We start from the raw sequence: 25,286 nt of genomic DNA on the forward strand, positions 1-25,286 counted from the left end.
ATGTGTGTTTCTACACAGGATGTATCATCTAGTCATGGGTTCACAGCCAGTTTGTCGTTAGACTTGCCCAGACAGGACCTCCATTATCAATACCTCCTCGGCTCTGGTAGCTGCTTATCTGATAATTAAACAGTTGATAGTGCTGATTTTCATGTGTGTGTTCTCGTATGTTTGTATGTACTTGTAATTGCAGTAAGGATTATTCACAGACAGCGATAATTGTTTTTTTCTCACATGTTCCAGGCTAGATGTTGACATTACCTCATATGTTATCATGTAAAACTAAATTAAACTATTTTGGATATTCACACTCAGTGATTAATACATCTCATCTCATTATAAAACTGTTTTCAGGACATTACATGCAAAAATGTACGTTTTACTTCCATAACCATATTGACTAATAATGTTTAGAAACTTTGGAGCCTCTAAAACATACAGTATAGCGCAAAACAATTTAAAGGTTGTTTGTAAGAAAACAGGGTTGTAATTGCAGACACTAAATGCTATAGTAAACATATTAAACATTTGATGATCTTAGTTTATTTTATTATTAAATAGATTTTTGTCTGGATCATTTTATTCTACTTTCTCAGTGTAAAAGCGAGTAGGGACACTGGGTGAGAGGTGACTTTTAAAGGTCACATTAGTAATGGTGAGGTTCAGTTTGTTGAATACAACTGTGCAGTAACTGTATCGTCCCACAGAGCACAGCAGCTCCTGCAGCAAAAGGATGAAATTAAAACGATGATTGAACTTTCTTAGCCGTGGTGAACATAATTATTACAATATCTTAATATGGCAAAATGTTTGTAGAATTGTTGTTCTTTACTTTTTATAAGAAATACGTATAGAAAGATGTATAGACTCATGGCTGAGATGTCATTTCACAGTGTGGAGGATTTGCTGACTTAAGCAGAAACAACAGGAACACAAAAAGGACACTGACACGCATTTACTGCATGACCTTGGAATCATTAGATCTATCTTTACAGAAAACAACAACGTTTTTGAAATTGGTTGACAGTTTAGTCTTAAACTGTACACAAAGTCAAAGTATTCATTTCTGAAGCAGAGATAAACTTCTATGGCACTCTTTGAAGATTCCTCCTTTCTCTTTGACTTTCTCTTTTATGCCTGTGCTAGATAGTGATTGGATTGAATGATTTTCTTTTTATGAAGATGTGAATAGCGAAACATAATAGGAGAGTTATTGAATTCATGCAATGGTTTTGTGTATGTCAATGCACAAATATGGATTAGTGTGTACTGTGCCCATTTGATTTAAATCCAAAAGAATTTCAACTGACCAATTTAGGACATGAGGGATATGATCCACAGGGCCTGACATGGCTGAGTCAGTGGCACCTGTGGGAGACACCGTCCGTCCTCATCCGTCTCTAACTCTTTCTGTCTGTTCTACATTCTTTACCTGTAAAAGAGACTGGAGGGGAGCAAGCTAGAGAAATGGCATAGCAAAGCTAGAAAGAGAGCACAGTGTGTGTCTGAAGGTGAGCGTGTATATCTGTTATGTCTCTGCTGGCAACCTTGCGCCAGCCCCCCCTTCAAGGCCATTTTTCATCCAACTGCTGCAGTACACACTGCAGAGGGAGACAAGGGGGAGTGAGGTGGTGGGGGGAGAGACATGTGTAGCAGCAGGAGAGATAGCTGTTCCACGAAGAGAAAAGGGATTTTCCTGTGATGGTTATGGTGAACAGTCTGTTGCTGGGATAACTCACAGTATTTAACAGGTTTGCATGGCTGGGGATGCAGGGATGGGACCGCACAGAGGCAGAGGGAGTTTATAACTGAGCTGCTGGTAAACACACATGCATACAAGCATGGCCCAGCAGAGCTAACAGTGGGCTGTATGTCTGCAGTGGGTGTTGATTCATCACTCTCACTCACAGTAGACCCATCTTGCTGATAATTATCTTTGTCAAATTAATTATCTGTGTGTGTCAGCATGACAGTGTCGATGAATTACATCCAGATAACCTCGATTAATCAACAAAAGGAGTTTTAGGGCAAATGTTTTGTGCATATGGATGTGCTCCCTGTCGTATCCTTCTTCTTCATCCATCCTCACATGCATCATTTCTCATCGTCATACCTTTCTCTGACACTCTCTTGGTCTTAGCTCTCTTTAGTATCATAGAGGAGTTTTTAGGGTTTTGACTACCAGGACCACACAATTGTTGGCTGATTTTTTGGCAGGGCCGCAGCAAAGCCAATGACTTTCTTCATTAGCCATTGCTCTTTATAGGCGTGACTTTTTCTGCTAGTAACACCGTTTATTTACCTCAATCGCAGAGGGAATTCAGTGTGTTGGATGTGTACATTTGATCATATTTTAGTGTGAAACTTTTATCTTTTCTGATCTGCTCTTGTTTGGCTGTTACATTTTTGTTGCGGCATTATGCTGTTAATACAAACACGATACTTCCTGTATCCATGATAAATTAAAGCCTTGTGGCATTTCAGTGGATAGAATCCCTTAATTTCTCCACAAGGCATTTATTGTGAAACATTTCCAGGAATGAGTTGTGGATAATTCAAGGGAGAAAAAGAGAGAGAGAATGAATAAATAGAGCAGTGGTTCTCAACCTTTTTTGATAAACTTAGCCATCAAATAAAATGTAGGATAATTGTCTCCCCTGAATTTTAATGTTTATTATTATTCTGTTTGTATTCTGATTATTATTCTTAGTATTTATTATTTATATTACATATTGATTATATTCATTTAGTATTTCAATTCTTATAATATTTTTCTTATTATCAGGCTGTTATATTATGTTATTATAAAAACTCAAATTCTCTGAGATTGAAGTTACATAATAAAGTTTCTAAATAATAAGAAATATTCTATTATTAAAAAGAAAATGTGTTGTTGTTTTTACCTTCAATTGCCCTGATACACCATGTACCCAGGGAGTGTTAAACAAATGCAATGTTAAGAAGTTTAAGATTCAAACTTTATTCGGTGTCAAAGACTGCAGCCAATCAGAAATGGGTCAGAGATTCAAACTCTAATTGATGTTAAACACAGCAGCCTCAGAAATACGAAACAATTTGCACTCTTAAGTGTTCCAACGATAAACGAGCACAAAGGAACAAGTATGAGGCGCTGCCCCTCCAACGGTTCCTCCTGAAATTCTGTTTTTTTTAAATATATATAAATATATAGCGCCAAATGACAAGTCACTTTTCACATTGAACAGGTGCTCTTATATTAAATAAACTAAAAGCTTATGTCTCATTTATGTGCACGTTTCCGTGTTTACTACGTTGCTTTGCGCATTCATCACATTCTCTCCATTTCGCGAACACCTTCAGTCAGACACAGAGCGGAGGAAAGGAGAGGAGAGAACTACAAAGTGCAAAAAAGTCAAAAATCTAACACTTTAATTATAAATGAAGCGACGTCGACCCCAACGTTCAGAAACTCGGAAGAAAATATCCGCGTTTTTTAAACACACAGCCTGAATCAGCAGCAGTGATGCAGATGTTAGCTCTGCAGGTGTTAGCTCTACTGATGTTAGCTCTGCTATAACGTTAGCTCTGCTACAAGGTTAGCTCTGCTGATGTTAGCTCTGATGTTAGCTCTGCTACTACGAGCAGCCAGAGTGCTGCTCGTCTGATGCTGATCCAAGTCTTGACTAGAGCGTTAGTGTTTTACCATTAATTCAGATTAGTTTTATTTATGGTGTATCTTTGGAATAACATTAATGCTTTCGAGCAGTGGTGGCTGAGGGGGGCAGCGCTTGCTTTGTTTTTTTCAAGCAGCACTTTATCGCTCAGCAAAATAAAACTAAAAGTCTAAAAACACACGTTAACTTTATCCAAACACACTCGTCCTTTGAGCTCGTGCAGTTTGGCATGTTTTGTGCTGTAATGACGCTCAAGAGCCTTTTTCGTGACTGCAAGCGCGTCCGCACAAACTAGGCACACTGGGCTTTTACTTCCACAAAGAAATAATCGTTCATCCATTTCTCCTGGAACATTCCGTATCCAATGTTCTCTTTATTACACTCGCCATGCTGCGTTCACTGATGTCAATGACAGTTTAATATTGAAGTTTTTTGACATGACATGACCACGTGATGACACGTTCCGCTCGTGTTGTGTTCAAGGACCCTGACCTTGGCAAGGAAAAACAGTCAGTCGATTGTTTTAGTCTATATCTGACTAGATTAGGATTTATTTTTTTGAAGTATGAATTACCTCGCGGGCCATACACACCAACGCGTGAACGCCTCCCTTTCTACCGCCCTCGTTGAGAACCCCTGAAATAGAGTAAGACAGTCTTCCTGTTGTCTTAGCTAAGCTTCATTTGCTTTGTCAACCTGCTGGTGGTGCTACAGGAAAATTAAAACCATGAGAACTATGATATGGCTGTTCAAAATTCCATGCAAATCTATAAAATCTAGAGCTATGCCTAAATGTGAGTTTAGTTGTGAATAGGGCCCACATCACTCATGTGTAAACTGCTTATTGGCTCCTGAATCGGAACCACTGAGACTTGTTTTCATACTGTACAATCATCCCCTTCATAGAGTTACAATTACACGTCACTGTCACACACACTTCATGTTTATAGATGTGTGTGTGATGGGAGCTAGCAAACTTTTATCATCTGGTCAAGACAGAATGACATCCTGACAGTAAAACCTGAAACAGATCGTCTCGGAGGCTTACACCTGAACCACCGGACATTCTTGTAGTCAGTGAACAACTCCTCTTTCATTATTAATTCATGCACTGCCATGACCGTATCTTTCATTCATTAAGTTTTCATGTCTGCTGCTATTGTGATTCAGCACTCATAATGCTTGTTGTATTTTTCCCTTTTCCCTGAGAATCACACTACATTGAAACATGCCCTGTCAAATATCTCACGATAACACTTGGTAATGTCTGTAGTCTGAGGTTATTCTATGTTCACACACATGTCCCCCCTGTCTCTCTATTTGTTTGGATATATTCTCTTTTCAATAACCCCACTCAATACAATAGTGTGTGCCCTTGGCGTGTTTGTAGTTACATTAGCATGGCTTTTGTTTTCCAAATGGGCAGCCCATATTAAAAGATATGAGGTGGTGTTTAGAAGTTCATGATCACATGTGTGTATGTGCAAACATTTTTATTGAGCATGCACTACAGAAAGCAGGTGGGTCATAATGAGAAACCAGGCCTTGTGTGTCCACACAGTCATTCAAATATTATATCAATGTAATTGAATCGGTGCCTCTCAGGGAGTTGCATGAGTGTTTCCTGCGCCACTTCTTTCAATCAATGAATTGTGTGTGTGTGGCAGCCTCGCTCTATCTTTTTGTTTTACTATTACATTCTCATTGGCTCCACTCACCACCTTGGCTAAACTTGCCTGTTTATTTCTTGTTGTTTACATCCGTACGTTACATGTTCTCTTAATAACTGCTGTTGACACTGTTTGTACTCTTGCCAGGTACTGGCTCCACAGACTAGTCAATATACACACATGCATGTTTTCGCTGTACATAAAAGGAAATGGACATCACAGCTAATTAAATATTATCGCAGTTAGCGGGGTAGTTGCAATGATATTGAATTGATTATACATGCACTTTCCCACGGTTTGTTTTTCTTTGTGTTTGAGTTCACGCTTGATTACATTCATTGTGTTACCGGTGTTTATCCATGCACACTTGTTTCTTTGCATATGTGGATGTTGTTTTTTTAGATTATTTTTGGTGTAACCTTTGCAATTTGACTCTTCAGCCCCCATCTTGTAGTGGAACTCCCATGGGGCATTGCTGCTGCTGCTGTAGGAATTAAAGTGATAGTTTACATGCTGGCTCCTACTAAAGCACAACCTCTATTTGACCCCTTACATCTTGGACAGCCTTACTATCACTGCTTGAATGGACTGCTCATTTCATCCAACACTGTGGAGAGCATACCGAATCTGTGCTTCAGAGGAAATTACATTTTCTTCAGTGGACAGTATGCAGTGTATAAGGTCCATTTGTTCATTTCAATAAAACAAAATTACATTTTTAAATGCATATCTTTATTTAGAATATATATTTTTTTAAATCACACAAAGGCACACAAATGCAATAGCATTTAACCATTTTTAGTTCACTGATGGTGTGTTTGCTTTTTCTGTCTCCAAAGATTCTATTAGCTGCGCTTCTTGACTGTAAAGTATTTCTTTGCAGCAGGAGACCTAACAGTATTTGGTACGTGGAGACAAAATCCAGGTGATAATCAGAAAACCAAAAAAGAAATCTGTGTATTTTACTGTTAAAATTGGTAAAAAAGCAGAGACAATGAGGCTTTATCTGAATCCACACATTTTTCATAATTTCCTTACAAAACTTAAAATTATGCCAATACCAGATTTGAGAGCTTTACTCATTTTTGTTTAATCAAATTACTTATCAAATGCAGTAACAGTATAGCCCCAGAGTCGCTCTCCAGATATATCCAAAGACAAGACAGTAACAGAGTAACCACGAGCAGGGTGAAGGGCAACTGTAAAATACCACATTGTAGATATAAATGTGGACACATAAACACATTACCATCTGAAATCAAATTAATTCAAGATATAAACACCTTACAACAAAAATTAAGGGCTGGCTTAAAGCAAACCAGAGTTGTACCAATTTTTTGTAGCAAATATTACTGTAAATGACTAAATTGTATTTGTACGTGCATTGCTGTATTGTGGTATGTGTATTATGTGATGTGTATTATATTGTATTTATATGTTCACAGTGTGGTCTTATGATACTAAAAGCTGTATATGTAAGTTAGACTGTACATGTCTAACTGGGGACAAGGTTTGAAAATTAGCAATAGCTATAAACTCTCTGTGCAGCGCATCAGTCTCTCGCTCTGTATTGGAACTTTGTTAAATTGCATCGTCTCTATCAAATAAAACACATTCAGGCTATTGTGCTGTACACTTGTCCTGGTCCATTATGTAAGCAGAGAATCATTTAAATAAGCAGAGCAGAAAAGAGGATAAAAGAAAAAGGATAGCCTAAATGCAGTGAAGCAGTGCATGGCTGTGTTAGTTGTAATTTACACGGCTGCTCATGAGTCTGTTTATGTATCACTGTGTCTCTCTGTAGGGCTACTGTACTGTACTTCAAGTTGAAGAGGAATGAGTTGCAGTAATTTGGTGTGTTGTTACCAGCTCCATCAGCATCTGTCAGCAGTTTAGCCACAACAACAAGTCATGATAAAACATTAAAGACGAGGCACTGACAAGGCAGGGCCATCCGAGGCCACTTAAAACCAATACCATAGGGCAGGGTAGGCCTTCCATCAATTTCAACCTTATTAGCCTAATCGTTATGAAATAATCAAATCCAAGACACAGCTGAGTCTCAACACTGCAGATAACCAACAGGCAAGCAAATCAGTGGAGAGCAGGGAGAGGAGTGGGGAGCAATAGTTTCCCAACTTTATTTAGTTGTTACAACAAGCACAAACTGTGTGATTGCACCGAGCAGACCGACACTTTCATCAAGGCCCTCTATTATCTGCTGATATCTCTCTTTATGCAGTCTGTGGTCTTGTGTACTCATGGATTTGTACAATTCAGACAACCCCAAATATTCACTATAGTTGTTGTTGTCATTTTCAACTTCAGTGTTGAAAAGTGCCTAGAGCACATCTGCAGCTGTATTGTTTCCATTGACTTTGATTGCATTCATGCCACCTCTAGATATCTCTACGTTGTGCAAAGAGATTGCAACTGAACCGAAGCATTTGCTCTGGAAATTGGGGTTTGCGACCAACTAAGGTACTTGGAGAATGATCAACCTACAGTCCAAGCAAGTTAAAACATTTGTTATTTTTCTCCATGAAATCTATTCACTTACATGCATACCATTTATATACTTTCTTTTGACAGATGCTTTTATCCAAATACATTTACACACAAATGCAGGGAAAGGATTGGAAATAACAGCAAAGTAAACATGATTGTAAATAATTAAGTTAATGAGAACAGTAGTTTTGTTAAAAAGTATAGTTTAAAGAATGGTGAACATAGTGCTGATGAATTTCAGGGAGTTCAGCTAAACATTTTCCATACAAATGACATATTTACATCACACTGATGTTAATTATTGTAGACTACCCTTGATAAATAAATGCTGAAGTAATGAATAAGTGTTGTGATCCATTGTAGTACATTGTAGTTTGCCTCCATTGTTTGAAAATACAGGTTTTTTTCACGTGTGCTTCTATCTGAGAATTTACGGTAAACCATCACCAGTACATCAAACCATGAGGTCTGTATTGTAAAACTGTGTCACAGTTACATCATCAATGGGAAAGATGACACAATGACAGGAGTTAAGACAGCAAAAGCGAATGGAAAATGTAAAAGGAAGTGAAAGGTGACAGAAAAAGGAGAATAACATTTTTTGAGAGGCAGCTGGCTGACCTCTAACTCACCAAGGGGAGAGCAGTATTTCAATGTCTTCCCAAGGTGGTTGAGAGTACACATCAGATTGTTATATAGTTATATAAAGGAGAGAAAGAGTCCATCCTACCACTATCTCTATCATGACACTCCCTATGTCTCTCTCGCTTCATGTTTCTTTCTCCCACTCTGAGATTTGACAGCAGGGTGATAAATAACTAGTCAATGGTCTACAGTAGACTGATGGTAGAGGGAGTAGATATCTTGTGTACGCAGCAGCAGCAGCGGCGGCAACAGCAGCAGTGGCAGCAGCAGGTGGTAGCGGCAGTAGTGACAGCGGCAGCAGGAGCAGCGAAAGCGGCAGCGGCAGCTTTAGGCGATGTTTAAAGATAATATCTTTAGTTATTGATTATTTAGCCTTCGATTTTTTGATTTATGTGTCAGCCTCAGTGCGACCAGACACACCTTGACTTTAATATTGTTTTCTGAGAATCTGCTGAGTAGGGAAAATGTCTGATAAATACCAAAACAGACACTACTTGACACTCATTGCCAGTGACAATGTTAGTGTAATAGTGACACATAGCTGAATCTTGCCCAGTGTGTCTTTATCTCCCCATGCTGACACCTACAGGATCCCAAACTCTGGGAATAGGAGGACATGAGGTGGAAAATGTGTTGCGCACGCAAAATGCTAAATACTTTCGTATACTCTCAGGCGAGGACACTTATATTCATACATACATAGACTCCCAGTATGTAAATCATTTAGAAATATTTATATATGTATGTACAAGATGTGACCACATTTTCATTTCATATTCATACAGTGGTAGATTCGAGAGAAGGGCAGTGCATGTGTGTGTGGAACTAACCTTATCTTCGACCCGAAATCTAATTATTAGCACACAGCAATTTACTGTAGAGTATCCGAGCATGTGTGCTGGATGTGCACGTGTTCAGTCATGCATATAGATTATGCCTCTCAGTCTGCAATAAGCATGACAGATGATTCAACCGAGCAGTTATGTTACGTGGAAGCAATATTTACATAATGATATAATGATGTGATACATTATATACAGATGCAACAAAATGACATCTCAGTGTGGCCATTAGAAGCAGAGGGGATATTTGAGTAGCAGATAATAGGTACTTGTCATAATAAACACAATTGTTGAACTTCTCTTTGTTATTCCAGCAACATTTTAACTTACAGTATTATGCCCCTACTTGAATTCTCAAATTTGCACACAAGAATCAAAGACAATTTCTAAGAAATGCATTGCTTATCTTTTCTCATTTTAATCACATATTGCATCCTCTTGTTATGCCTTATATGCCTTATATATAATAATACAAAAGGAAATGAGAGGTACTTCATTGTCCAAAAATAGTTTTAATATTTAACCCATTAGTTATGTTTTATGAAGTCCACACATCATTATCATTATTAGCTCTGTGGTCATCCACATGTACAGTTATATGAATGGCTCAATTCAGAGAGCAACCTTTAGCATTGCACAGCCATGCATCTTTTTTATTCCCAGTCCCAGTACCCTTCTTACATTTTTTATAAGTATATTTCTTACTTGTAAAAATAATCATTCCATGTTGTGTGCTTGTGTAAATGTCTTCTTTGATGTGTTCAGATATTCTTTTGATGTTTATGTGCGTCATCCGGATGAAGCTCTACATTAAATCATATTAATATACATATTTGCTGATTCTCTCTTACAGTACTCGCTGTGCTGGGAGTGATATGACCTATGGTTTGGTGCACTGTTTATAGGCATGATAATTAGCTCATAGCAGGTGCTAGCTTGCCTACTAGTCCCTGGAGTGCTTCACTGGAAATACCAGTAAATTGCTGCAGGTATTAATACTGCATGGGGCGACTAGCTTATCACATGAGAAACGAAATGAATGTGATAAGTTAATTATTTGTGCACAATTTATTCACTTGTGCACCTATAGAGTTGAGGAAATGGGTGAGAAAAAATAAGCACGTCACTGAACACAAACATCAACATTACGTAATATCGGCCCTGTTTGGACCATGTACTGTATATTTGAGATAATCTCGCATTCAAATTTACAATGCAATTTGTTTTGTTATTAGTGAAATGATGATCATTTTAAATATAAGCCATAAACTACTATGTTTACAAGCATTACTTGTGTAAACAAACCTAGAAGTATCAGATGCCATTTGTACTTTAGATTGTCTCCTGTTGATATTATATTAAAAGAGTTCAAATCTTTCAACCGCATCTCATGGTCTCAGTGGATGGAGACGGCTTTTGTCTGATTCTCTGGATTGTAATTGATTAATATACTGTGGTCCCATTTTACGTGGCTGATGTATTCATTTGAAAGAGGTTTTAAGCTTTTGTTGTGATTTTTAGTGGTGAGGGTACGAATATATATTTACATTAGGATTACAGTAAAGATTGTGTTGTAGTGAAACAACCGTGTATTTGAGGATCACTGCAGATCAAAACCAGTTATCCTTCTGAAAACTGTGAAATGCATGCCACAGTACACAATGATACTTAGAAGAGGAGCTTGGGTAATACTATATATTGACTGACATAGTGATGACTGCCCAGCAACAGCTACATTCATTAAACAGTGTATAACAGGATCACCAGGATATCTGCTCAGTCCTGTGTGAATCAATAGCTGTAGAGGTCATGGATGATGTACGCTCATGTGAGTGTTTGCATGTGTATCATCCAATGCAACCCTCACTAACTCAACAATTTCCTCTCTGCACCACCCCCGCCTTTCTTCCTCTCTCCCCTGCCCTCACCTCTCTGTCTCCCACCTAGATGGTTTATAAGCCCTGGCTGTGTTCTCAGTACTTCCAGACCACCCAGATGCACTGCAGTAAGCGAATCCCCTGTGGTCAGTACTGCCTGGAGGTGCAGCAGCGGTGCCCCTTCGTCCTGCCCGACAATGATGATCTCATTCATGGAGGCAGCCCCAGTTTTATATGCACAGGTACAAAAGAAATCTAACAGTTTATGCATTATTCTGATTGTTTTAAGCTCCTGATTGTTAAACCTTATTTTAAAGATTAGCATCAGTGCAATACATGCAGCTGCCCAGTGTAACTTTAGTATTCAACAACTCAACTGTGCAGTTGGGGCGAAGTGATTTGTTGACTATTTGAGGGATTTAACAGCATTACTTAGCTATGAGTAACATGCGTCTCTAACCCTGTGTTACTGTATAATGAGCAAACACATGGTGAGCACATGTAGAGCGTAGTATCTTGCTCAATGATACTTCAATAGGACACCCAACCTCTGATGGTCACACATTAAACACTTGTGACTTTACAGTTACAGGATGTTCTGTTTAATCACCAGACTAACAGGGTGATACACCATAACAACAAATGGTTGCCAATTACTCACAGCACCAAGAGGCAGCTGCACAATCGAGCACTGTGACAATAAGTGTGTATGTTATGTCTGCAGTGAACAGCATATAGCACTCTGTGGGTCAGTTTTAGCGAATGCAGTGCTTATTTACAGCGCTGGACACACACAAAACCACATGCACACATGTGTGTCTTCACATACACGGAAGGTGAGTGAGTGGAGGCAATATTTTGTGCCCAGAACATACAACGACATACAGTCACATCACATGTTGATGCTGCCCTCTGGTGGTCATGTTGTGCATCAGGTTTTTTTTTATAGCTAAAGTGCCCATGTTCGAAATAAAGAAACTTGTCTCCCAGTGCAACAATGTAGCTCATTGATGTGTTTTTAAAAAAAAAATGTTTTTGGACAATTATAGAGTTCTATGCCACATAAGAATCCACTATATCAGGCTTTGACTACATAGATAATACATACAGTATTGGTTTTGGTCTTTTGATGGGCTTTTGACAATACATGTATTCTAGAATGTAGAAATAACCTAATCAAAAACACACAAGCTAGAAAAATCAAGTATTTGTGTGTATAGGTGAATTTTAGAGATGACGTCAGATGTACAGGTTGCGTCTGCGTGTTTGTGCTTCTGTGTATTGTACAATTAAGCTGCTGACAGTCAAACTGTGCCGAGTGGGCACACACTTTTTCGAGAGTTCACTCGTCACGTTAGCATGCACACAGGCCGTGACAAACCCCCTTTGATTATAATGTCAGTGGAGAGTGTCAGCCAGCTCTTATTAGCTGTGATTTCAGGCACTGTGTCAAAATCTTTAACATGTATTTTGTGTTTTTTCACAATGTTTCTTAAAAAAGCACAAAATAAAGTATATGTTTAGACAGTTTTGATACAGAACCTATACATTGAAAGCACTTGTATAAGGAGTCTGTAAGGCATGGTTGCAAAAGTAAGACAAATCACAGTAATTCAATTAGGGTGCTGAGCGGCATATATAAGAGACATTACAGGTACAGCATGTAGAATAAAGAAATCCCACATTCATTACAACCTGGTTGCGATACAGAAAACGTCTTCAATATTTTTTTAATATCACATAGGCTACGTCCCATTTAGAGACTTTATAATACTGCAACAGGGTTGTATCTAATACAATTGATCTATACTAATTATTCAATAAATCATTTATGTGTAGAAAATGTCAGAATACTGTATATGGAAAGCCCAATATGACATATTCACACAGTATGTTTTGTCCAAACAGGAGTCCAAAACCCAAATACATAAATGTTCTTATAAAGAAATAGTGCCTGATATTCGAGAAGCTGTAACTTTTTTCATTTTGGCTTGAAAAAGATATTATTGACAATCAAAACTACTCCACTCATTGTCTGTCAATTGAGTACTTCAAATATTTCTTCAGCTCCAGCTACAAATTAAGAAACTGATGAGCATGTGTGGAAGAAAGATTTTGTGTTGGAAAATTAGGCAACAATGTTTACTGTTGTGTTTTCTTTCTCCATTTGCTTGTGTTTTCTTACACTGCAGTGCACTGAGCTCTCTTGGCAGCGGTGCTTTTAGACCATAATTTCAAGAATGATCAAGTTCATAGGAATTTATTCTCACTGAGATCCGTTGTTGTCCCCTCAAACAACCCCCAGGGCTGCTGGAGGACTATCCATCAGGTGTTGACCCGAATGCAGAGTGCTGCGACGTGCGGTGGGACTTGAAAGTGGACAACTGTTCCCGGGGGACGCTGAAAAGAACTCACCCGCCATGCCAGCACCGTACCTCCCTCAGCTCATCGGCAGCCTGCAGACTGTGTAACAGCCGGCTCAAACTCTGCCTGCTGGTTCTCGTCCTCCTACACACTGTTGCCAGCCTCACTGCATCCCACAATGCAACAGGACTGGGCCTCCCCGCCATCACACCTCTGGAGGAGAGCCCTGCCAACGAGGAGTGATAGAGCTGCCAGGAGGAGGTGAGGTTGTTGGGGTGGGGGAATCCCTCACCATGGCAACCGATGTGGAAAAATACAGCCACAGTTGTGCGAACAGCTGGAGCTGTGTGCCTGTGGACATTCTGCAACGCTTTCTGGCAAATGTGGGACGCTTTGAGACGAAAGACATACAAATCAATCAAAACAAATAAATAAGAAAACAAACAGACATACTAAGGGACTCAACCAGTCCCTTACATAGAAAGGGGACAATGCCACAGCCTTTGTTGAGTGGGAAGGCTGAGTTCCCCACGGCTGAGTTTCTCTCACTACGCTTTTTTACACTGTGTTCCAATTATTGGTTTCTGTTGCACTGGCTGACTAAGGAATAACACAATCATATTCTCTTTCTAATGTTCATCCTTTGTGTTTTTTTCTGGTTCTCTCATACAGGAAGAAAATGTATTCTCTAAATAAGACAGATAATGTGTTAAAATAATAATTAGCTGCAAGTTTGTTTGCGATTGATGTGTTTATAGATTTACTGCGTGTGTGCGAGTATGCGTGGGCGTGTGTGCGCTTGTTTGTCTCTACACGTATGCATGTGTGTGCATAAGAGGATGAGTGTGTGTTGCTGACACGTACCCTAAAAGTCTAGATAAAAGGCTGATGCAGCAATGATGTCCCCCCCCTCCCCCCTTCTTCAGATGTCACTTAGCTCTGCTGTGCTGGTTTGTTGACAACAATCACATTAAAACTCCACTGGGCTTTGAATGTAGTCCTGATGTCTATAATAAGCTCTGTGTTTAACACAGGTTTACAGGTTTACACTTTGTATTGTGAGATAATATTTACCTATTAACACTGTTTTAAAGGATCAAAACAATCATCAGTGAAAAGCTGTAAAACACATCAGGACCAAATATGATGAATTCCTCCAATGTAACAATTGAGCGTGTGCAGATAGTTTTCCTGTGCAGTGAAAGATTATTTAAAATGTTGAGTGCAGTCACTTTTAGTTTTTTAGGCCAAATAAAATAATCTGGTTTGTCATTTGACTAATTTTAGTGACGTTCCAGATCTCAGCAGTAACTTTGCTTAGCTTTGCTTGCTTATGTTATCATAATCAATAAACCTGATGGCCAAAACTATACAAGTAAGATCCAAGCTGTATTAAACTAAAATGATCATTACAGTTTCAGGCTAACACTTCTAGGGCTGAGCCAAATGAATGGAATCTGAATCAAAATATTGTCACAAAACAATTTGACGATAAATTAACATTCAAACATTTTTTTTTATCTGGATTTTCTCACAAGGCTGCATATTATGTGTTGAACGATCATAAAGCGTTAGGATTTGCACGTCTCAGGTTGCACTCTGTTGTGTTTTGAATGAAGGTAAGACAAGGCAATCCGATGCCAAATAACCTGTAGAATGCTTTAAGTAGACGTACTGACAACATTAGGAGGGAATCTTAACACTTGATAACAAATTCAATGGAATAACTGTCAGCTATTAAAGGTCGGGTAAGGACGCGAACATTTTGCAATAGATATCCCGTTTTTTAAAGAGTCAGCCACGTCTTAACAACCTTGTTAAATTACAACAACAAAAAGCACAGATGGTATCATTTTATCTCATAGAACAAAACATGAAACTGTTTAAACCAAAGCTGTTTTTTCAGGCATTTTACCAAAACCCATTCAGATTGTGGTCACTTTTCAGCAACATTGCTCAGCAAAGTTAACTGAAATCGGGAACATAGCACTGGATCTATATATATATACTATTCACTGTTGTTTCTGATGAAGAAGTTTTTCTTTATTTTAGATGTTAAAGGTACTATCCAGTCAAAATAATGTCCGCAACATAAAAACGATTCCTGAACATTCCTTTGTCTCCCCTGCCTCAGAGCCTTGGTTATTTTCCTTATCCCTGCTGTGAGCAGCAATTTAAGTAAAAATAATGTTATTCTGTCATCTCTGCTTAAAAACAAAGACTCAATTTAACGTTTCCCCAAGGATCAATACCGATGTCTTTATCAGTGGTGTCATTTTAAACTCAGGCCTTTTTGTTCACAAGAAACATTATGACTGGATATTACTTTTAAGTACTTTTTTTTTTTCAATTGGTAAATTCTAACTCCCATGCAGTTATGATGAAGATAAAATGTCAACGTCTCACTTGGAAAGGTAGCATGCTACTTACAGTAGAGTAAAAGAAAGTCCTCTGCCCATAATACAGTAGATGTATTCCACTATAATGTCGCTCCCTGGCCACACGGTACGTACAGAATGACACTCCACATATCACGAACACGGAGACAATTTGTTCAAAATGTTCAGTATTTTTCTGTTGAATCAAAATGTGTAATTGATTTTCATGAACTGCATGTGGAGGCTCTCTGCAAGGGTATGACAGTCTCTTTTGTTGATTGTCCTCAGCCCCACTCCGCACTCCACATCTGATCTCAAATCAGCTCTTGTAGCATGCCCACTGTTTTATACTTTTCTCCTCAAAACATCAAACTAATGTCTCATTAAGTAAAGGGCTTATTAAGATATACAGTACAAACATTATCATCCACACAGTCTGACACACTTGACAACATGCACATCCAAATTGTTAGCAGACAAAGGTTAAAACATGGCTAATTTCCTGTTTCTTTTTAAACGTGTGCACCTGCAGTGCAGAGGCGTTCCACTGACTGTTGCTGGAGAGCAGGAACAGAAACCCAGAGAGAGGAGCATGTCACTGTTTGTTTAAGCACTAATGGCATAACCTGATAATCGTCCAAGTCAGCTGACACTTATGTTTATTATTGTATAAATGTTGACCAGCGTGTGAACAGGAAGGAATGGTGTGACCTTAAGGGCTGACTTCTTCTTTTAGTTTCAAGATTTAGTTTTGTCTCTTCGACGAACAAGGCTATAAGATCAGGTATTCGAAGTATTCGAAGATAAACAGATGTTGTTTAATGCATTTTTCCCACTTTCAAGTATGTTGATTACTTAAATGAGATGTCCAATCTGAAATCTGATGTCAAGAACTTTATTATACAGCTTATATGAGGATTTAAAATTCATCATTATTCACAACATGTCTATATAACCAGTATATTGGCTTATTTTGACAATGCACTTTCATTCTGTTTAGACCCTGACCCACTCTGGACATTACCACTCCTGCTTGAATGAAATACATAACAACTCATTGTCATTCAGCACAGCTCACCCATGCCCATCTCGGATGGCCACAGTCAGTGATAGAAAAATGCTGCTACTCTTTTGGTCACCAGTAGATAGAGATATTTTTATTATTTTATACTGCTACTGCTGCTGAAGACCTATCACACAAGGACTGTCATATACACAGGAGTCAGGAAGGCTGAGTTCTGGAGGAACAGGTGATGTGTGTGTGTGTGTGTGTGTGTGTGTGTGTGTGTGTGTGTGTGTGTGTGTGTGTGTGTGTGTGTGTGTGTGTGTGTGTGTATGTGTATGTGTGTGTGTCGCTTAGCGCTGTGTTCTCTGGAGAGCTCATTAGCTTTGCTATGACCTTGGGGCCTTCAGGACAGGTGTGGCAAACCACCACTGTCTTTAGACCCGCAGGGACCTGCTGTATTAGTTGCCTCATTAGTCACTGCAGTCCTAAAACTGCATGGACTTTAGTTTGAAACCACAGTACTGTACAATGTGTAATAACTGTGTCAGTGCCCCAAGACCCGATACAGACTATGTTGGGGGTAGATCTATTTTTTTCCCTTCACTACCCCAACAGAATATTCTGCAAAACCCTTGTTTGAAATGAGATGATGCAATGACCTAATACTGGTGCCAAAACATACCCTGTATGGAGTAAAATAAACCCAAATCAAATCTGATATGACACGCTGATTCTCATGATCAAACATAATGGACTACAGGAGGTCAAAAAGAGTCCGTCAGCGTTGGAAAAATGTGCCATCTTAGCAATAAACGGATTACGTCTCAAAAGTCTCACACAACCCTCACCATCAACATACATTCATTCTGCCTACCATGTCAGCAGTCTATGCTGTGGTGTAACAGCCATCACTAACACACTGCTGGACATGTATTCATACAGTAAACCATGTCTGCTTTACATGCAGAAATTCATCGTCGCTGCTGTTGCATGGGTGCAAATGCTGTGTGCATATGTGTTGTCCTTCATGCCGCTTCAGAAATGTTAGCACCAAGGATGGACCTTGTGTGCAAGGTTTCTTTCAGACAATAGAATTAGATTTGACTGATGTAAATCTCTGATTTGACTTTTGTTGGTAATGCAGGCATGCACGCAACAGCAACTCTGCTGTGAAAATCTTAGTTTTTGTGTGTTTTGGTTTGTCTCTTTTTAATGCATTATACTGAGGAAATTGCGTAAGGGTCCTATAGATTCAGCTTAGATACCCGATAATGGTCTGTAGCAGTCGTAGGGTATGGTCTGTCACATTTCATAATACTACAAAACTAATTTTGTGTTTTTCCCCTGCACATATAGACTATGTATGCCTCTTGCCCCTATCTCCATGTGCACCCACCACCAAATGGTATGTACACAAATATTGCCCTTTCACTTCCTCTCAGCCTCTCTCTGTTTTCACAATAGTTCTGTTTTCTATCCTGTGGATCTATGCAGAAGCCCATTCTTTTTTGGTTGTAAATACGTTCCCTAGTATGCTGAACAATGTATGTCTTTGCGTCCAGGTTTCCTTGTGTATTTTAAGTTGATGTCATGCTGTTACTTTCTTCTTCTTCTTCTTCTTCTTCTTCTTCTTCTAATTTTTATTTTTATTTTGAGCGTCTGAAATCATTGATGTTAAAAGAGAATGTGGTGAGGTTTAACCAATAGACTCGTCCTCAGCTTCACAACCTTATGTGAAAGGTTGTGGTTCTGTGTGTGTGAAAGTGAAAGATTTATGATTATAGAAATGAAAAAGGTTCAAAGTCATATAGAAGTATCATTGCGATTATGATTATTATGATTACTATTATACTACCAGTATATTGTAATATTATAGATGCTTTAGTTCAAGTAACTTCTTTAATTTTTTTACAAACAACTTTGATGAAATGATTTATAAAACAGTCTCACGAGTCATGATCTTTTCGAAAAGTATGAAAACTACTGCTACATGAATAAAATTGTGTTCTGATGAAAATAAATACAGACATATAATCTGTTCCTCTGTTGTGTTTTTGTACGATGTGATGTGTTTCAATTAAGATGCAAAAAAACTAAAACGTTTTTTGCATTTTTATGTAACAGACTTTCAAAAACTAATAATTGAAGGGTGAACATTTGTACCTTGAAGAAGGGGTTAAACTAGGGTGCGAAAGATGAGGGCAGGAATCAAAACAGGGGTTATCATATAACCTCTCAACAACTCATGATGATGACACAAAGAGCAATCATATGACATATTTTCCACAGAGGTGCTAGTGCTGACAATACAGTAGCTAATGATCCCGAATGATGCAGTCTGATGGTGGCCAGTAATGATGTCATGTTCAACAAAGGTATTGTATGTTGTCAGGTGAAAGATCAACCACCTGTCAGTATTTATGACATAAAAAAATGGTTCACATGTTCACTTTTGAATCATTACATTATTATACTTTAGTTAACTTCAAATATATTTCCTGATTTATTTGACCATTTTATTGACTTTTTTACAAAAAAAATGGCAAAAGCCATGATATCTTATTTTTTATGTATTATTATTATTATTATTATTATTATATATATAGTATTATTATTATAATAATAATAAGTATTCTTATTATTATTATTATACGTATTATTATTATTATTATTAATAATAATAATAATAATAATAAGTATTATTATTATTATTATTATTATTATACGTATTATTATTATTATTATTCTAATCATTTTAATAATAATAAAAATCATCGTAAACAAACAAACCCTAAAAGTAAATTCAGGAGAAGATACAAAATAAACCCATAACACTCCAATATTAGTGATCATTAGTGATGCAATCAGTACTGCATATTTTGAAGCTTCTATTTTATAGCCATAAAAATCCTGAACAAATCCCCAAAGTTTTTATGTGTTGCATCGTCCATGTAAAAGAGAAAGGCTGGAGCACATATACAGCATGCAGTTCCACTTAAAACCATGAGATGGCAGTATCAGCATATTAGAAGACATGTGTGCGGGCATAAATCCTGGAGTACAAAAATAGACTCAATGTTGTGCTGAACTTGGTGCATACAATATCCATTGGCTGTTAGTCTATTAAGTGTTTATGTCATCAATATATACCACATACTTTAAGAATACACCTTCACTCTGGGTACATTAGAAAACTGCTGACCAAGACCTGCTGAGGCCAGTCGGGTCAATTGCATACACTCACCTTTTAAAATATAATACGATTGCACGCGCATTTATTCAGCTGTTTATGGAGCATCACTGTACTGTATTACGGAGTGAGTCATTGGCTCTCCTGAGTTTGCATGATAATGTTTGAAGCCATTGCTGTGTCCATTCATACTTTGTGTGGCCCATTAACTGTGTCACCCTGCAGGGATTAAATTATTGTGGGTCAGTGAGATGGGCTGTCTGAGCTTTGTTTATCACTGGTAGGCTATATTGCATACAGACAGGCTCAACATTCAGTGCTATTGTTATGGTGGATTATAAAACTGAGGAACAATACCAAATTGCATATATTCCTCTCTAGTAACCCTTCCTCTTCGGATTAAAGCCTTCATTTCTATTGCAGCTTGTTGCGGGGATGAGCTCATATGACTAATCCTCAACTAGCCCGCCAATAGTCAGCATCTAATATTCCGTCTGTCATTCAGACCACAGACTGAGAGAGTGTGTGTATGTGTGGTATTGAAATGCAATGTATTTGTTTATGTAACATTGATTGTTACAGTATGGCCATGCAGCACTACTGTTACTGTTGTAGAATAAAGAGTTGAATCTCGTTGATGCGGATTTTGAAATCAACAACAAGCATACAGTGCATTATAGGTATTTTTGCTTTTGCTTTTTCATGTTAGGAGATCTTAATGTATTGGGTCAACTCTGTGCTGCCATACACTCACCATCAGAGGTCAGTACTATGCAGACATATAGTGAGTCACTAAGTGATTCACATTTGTCTCAGTTATTAAAGGGAAACTTTTTCTTGACAACATGGGCCTTTCAAACTAAAATTTGTTCAACAGAATTTCTCATAACTAATAGAAAACCTGTTTTTGGTTGAAATCACAAGCAATCCTGAAATCAAACGGCAGAAACTGTGACGAGGCCGAACCACTGAACCAAGCTGAGCTGAACTGAAACATGTTTTGTTTTTGCTTTTTGTTGTTGTGTTGAATAACATAATAATTTTTACACAAGCTTCAAATCACTCTTTTACCACCAGTTTTACTTTGGCATAAATGACTAACTTTCTCTCATGGAGGTGTTGCTACTTATTCGTTTCTTGTGTAGGGTTGTGAGAAGAGTTGAGAGAAGTCTGGTTTAATATTTCACAAAGTGAAAGCTTCTGAAGTCCTTATGTAACAGTTCCTCGTAACCCTTTTTAAGGCAAGTCTTTCCTCCTGTTTCCCACCCCCCCACCCACTTGTTTTTGCTGTAGAGTGTGTATACTGTGTGTGCTCAGGTTTTAGAGGGAGGGGAGGAAAGCAACATTAGGACTAAAGGGATTTAAGAAGATGATCTGCCTCCGTGGAAATTCAAACACATCAGACACAGCAGTGTCCTTCAAATCATTGCTGACATAAGGGAAAGAGAGTGAAGATATTGATTTTTCTGCGCTATTTCTGATCCACGAGCATCAGGTTTGGTCACTATTAAGGGCTTAATGGATGAGGCATAATTAAACAGATACTTAGTTGATTAAATGAGCATACTTGGACACTGGGTTGTAGATGTTACTTATGGCAGCTTGAGTGGCATTGTGTCAGTCATAGCCAGAGAAGCCCGATTGCACACTAATTGAATCGTTCTTATTGTCCCTCGGTTACTGATGAGGGGCATCCAATTTGTAGGTCTCCCTGGATTTCACTTAGGCAGGAGAGAGTAACCACCACTGGCTGCTAAATGTATGAAATGGAGCAATTCAATCAAGAGTTGATTATATATGGTTGCCAGGCAGAAGCACTGTCTCCAGAATGCATCCCTCTCAATCAGTTGAACATACTCTGCATAGATTCCCCACTGAAATTACATTCTTTGGCATATTAAAATAAATAATTAGAATAACCTTTTATGGGGTTGTTTTATCTTTCTCCACCTGTCTCTCATTCCCACCTATTGTTTTCTGTCACCTTCTGGACCCTAACATGCATACCTAGAGTCAGTCGCAGCATAGCCAGTCATTCACATTGAAACACACGGGTTAGGTTGCTTTTGCAGTGGTGACAAAAGCTGCATGCATTTTTCATGTTGCACTTACATTGGTTTGACTGATTTGAAGCTAGTGTGCTGCACTTACATGATTACACCTATTTGAAGCAAATGTACTTGCAAGATTCTTGCTTTTCGGAGTTGTATCATCATGATTGTTTGCACTTATTGTAAGTCGCTTTGGACAAAAGCGTCAGCTAAATGAGCTGTAATGTAATGTAATGTAATGCAGGATAGTTTTACTTCATGGTGAAAAAAAGGCAATAATGGCAAATAAATGTGGAGAGGACAATAACGGAGCTGTGTTTGTGGATCTGCATCCTAATAATGAGGTTTACACTATTTTTAAATGACTTAATGATTGGTTTGGAGGAACAGACAGCATCCCCAATGTTGATGCTACTCGAGAGAGTAACTACAGCTGCATTAATATGCACTGCTCTTTAGAACCATCTACCTGGATGGAGCAGGCATAATATTAAGCCATATAATGCAGTTATCAACAGCACTACATTTGTCACGAAGATTACTTAGACATCAAATGCTTTCATGGATGGTGCTGTGTGTGCTTGTGTGTGTTGTGCACTCTACTCACTGGATTGATGGCAGTACTGAACTAAGACAGAGAAAGAACCCACCAGAGGAGCAGCCTGAAGCCTTTTAAGCCTCTGCTCCTGCCATTGAAATTGCTTGGACTGTAAAAGAAAAATATTTTCAGGCTTCTGCTCAGTGCAGTTGTTTGGTACATACCAGAATTTGACAGCGTTGAAACCTGCCTAACAAACCGAATTAAACAAACATTTAATTTCAACTGCACCAAGCAAGTTAAGAATAAAAGTTAGGTTGCATAAGCAGTGGTGGAATGTAACTAAATACATTTACTCAGGAGCTGTACTTAAAAAACTATTTTACTTTACTTGACTATTTCCATTTTATGCTACTTTATGCTTCCAATGTACAACCCGTCCAAAAACCACAACCCCCATTCCTTTAATGAGAACACCGCGTTGGCACAATAAGGGTGTCGAGGCAGAGGGCTCAGGTAAAAAATGCAGGGTCATTAGGGAAAAAGGTTTCTTGGATTTTTTTTTTATTGATTATTATGGCCCATGTACAAAGGCTGAGTCCTTACTGCAGTGGCCCGTGCTCAAATCTGACTCGTGGCCTTTTTCTGCATGTCTGCCCCTCTCTCTCTACGGCTCTTCAACAGTCCAGTGGATAAATCCAACCTGACGTGATCAAATGTTTACCTGATGGGCCTTTAGACACAAAATAAGCCTTTAAATACACAGTTAATGACGCCTAAGGCTGATGAGTAATGGCATGTCTAGGGTCAAATAAGATGTGAAGGCAAAAAGTAATTATGTTCCATGTGTTTTGCATTTTGGGCCAAAAACAAATCAATGCCAAAAAACACAGTAAAACACATGGTAGCTTCAACATAACCTGGCTGTAATCTGTCAACAAAGATGAACCCAATGCTCAACAGTTACTTAATACACAGAGAGTTTGGTAGAACACAATGCACACACAACCTTGCCCTTTGTTCGTTTCTTAAGGAGTTTATAAGAGTATGGCTTGTTCTGTATTCAGCCATGGTATGCTGATATTTAATGAGGTTAATAGAACAATTTTCCATTCACTGTTCATGTTTCCCATGACTACAGTTACTATGACAAATCGCATATATAATGGAATGTTTTCCATCCATTAGGTACAGAGATCCAGAATGTGCAAATTAGGCTCGACAAAATACTGGAAGTAGGAGGAAACCGTTATCCTACAAACTGTAGCTGTGTCAAATGTACTTTTTATCTGTCTGTTGTATTTTTGCATGTGTGCAAATTCCCCTGCATCTGCCACATGTGGAAACACAGTAGGTACACCCCATCATAAAGAGCTTACTGTTCTGTCCTATTTATTACCGGGCATCAACTAGTCAATGGGTTCAAAATGTGTTTCATAACAGGATAGTTTACTTAATGGGATTATCAAAGGATGAGATAGAGCCAATGAGAGTCAGTGGCATTACATGTATTAATACGCCAACATGTCATATGAGGAAACTACAGATGAATAGCTAGGAGATTCATCATATATGTAGTGTAAGGTCAGAGCTTGGTGGTAAGGATGCAGTATTAAGAAATGTCTACATACTTTTAATGGGAAGTGCATATTCTCATCACACATATCATGCACAAATTTGCACCAAAAAACATCTTCCTTTAGCCCACATATTTACATAATGAAATGTCCCTTCTGAAATGAGCCATACTGCTTTCTCACACACAGACAAACTGAAGACACATACTTCGCCAACATCATTGACAGAGTTACTGTGCTCAAGTGTTTCCCAGGTGAGATCTCTGTCACCCACCACACACAAACACACACATTCCCATCATCTCATCATCATACAAGCATATATATATATATATATATATATATATATATATATATATATATATATCACCTATAGCAACTCTTTCTGTCATTTTTTTAATTGTAACAATGCAGAGCTGAGTGTGTATGCTGTCCTTACACAAGTGTGCATGCCATTGGGGGGTAATAGAGAATATCCACATGTCATCAAATGTTTCTTCCCAATAAGACTGTGTGCCTCCTGGGATTTAAAATCTTCAAAGCTTGTATAGAAAGTTTTGTCCAATTAGTTACAGATCTCCTTATTCCAATCCCTCATTTTTTTACTTTCTGCAGGTCACCAATAAACACATAAACATGCGAAAAATCACAGAGCGAGACCACTGGATAAAATGACAAGAAAAACAAGACATTTTAACATCGACATCCAGCTGCAGTTCATTTTGTGATAGCTGTTGCAGCTAAACCAGTGTGCAAGCTGAAGAGGTCACAGGACACACAGATGGGATGGAGAGGAGATTCAAAAGTTAGCGGGTAATGGGGTTAACTCGCATGCATATAAGCAGGACAACAGACAAACATCGGCATGCCAATGTAATAAACAGTGTTTAGTTGTCTTATCAGGGGTAGAGGGATTAAATTCACTGACACGTTTACTCGACTGTCTCTCTCTCACACACACGTGTATGCACGCATTAACACATGCAC

The 25,286-nt window shown here is 38.4% G+C and overlaps 1 protein-coding gene across 1 annotated transcript in view; it reads left to right on the plus strand.

The window, feature by feature from the left end:
* The window catches only part of nalf1b (NALCN channel auxiliary factor 1b), an 87,355-nt gene extending 72,358 nt beyond the window's left edge, over positions 1 to 14,997 (plus strand). Inside the window, exons 2-3 of the mRNA XM_029459236.1 lie at positions 11,266 to 11,437; positions 13,501 to 14,997. Coding sequence (XP_029315096.1) covers positions 11,266 to 11,437; positions 13,501 to 13,802 — 474 coding nt within the window. The 3' untranslated portion in view covers positions 13,803 to 14,997. The remainder of the gene's footprint in view (positions 1 to 11,265; positions 11,438 to 13,500) is intronic.
* Positions 14,998 to 25,286: the final 10,289 nt, after the last annotated feature.

The sequence above is a fragment of the Cottoperca gobio genome, chromosome 21, assembly GCF_900634415.1.
Source record: "Cottoperca gobio chromosome 21, fCotGob3.1, whole genome shotgun sequence".
NCBI classification, from domain to species: domain Eukaryota; kingdom Metazoa; phylum Chordata; class Actinopteri; order Perciformes; family Bovichtidae; genus Cottoperca; species Cottoperca gobio.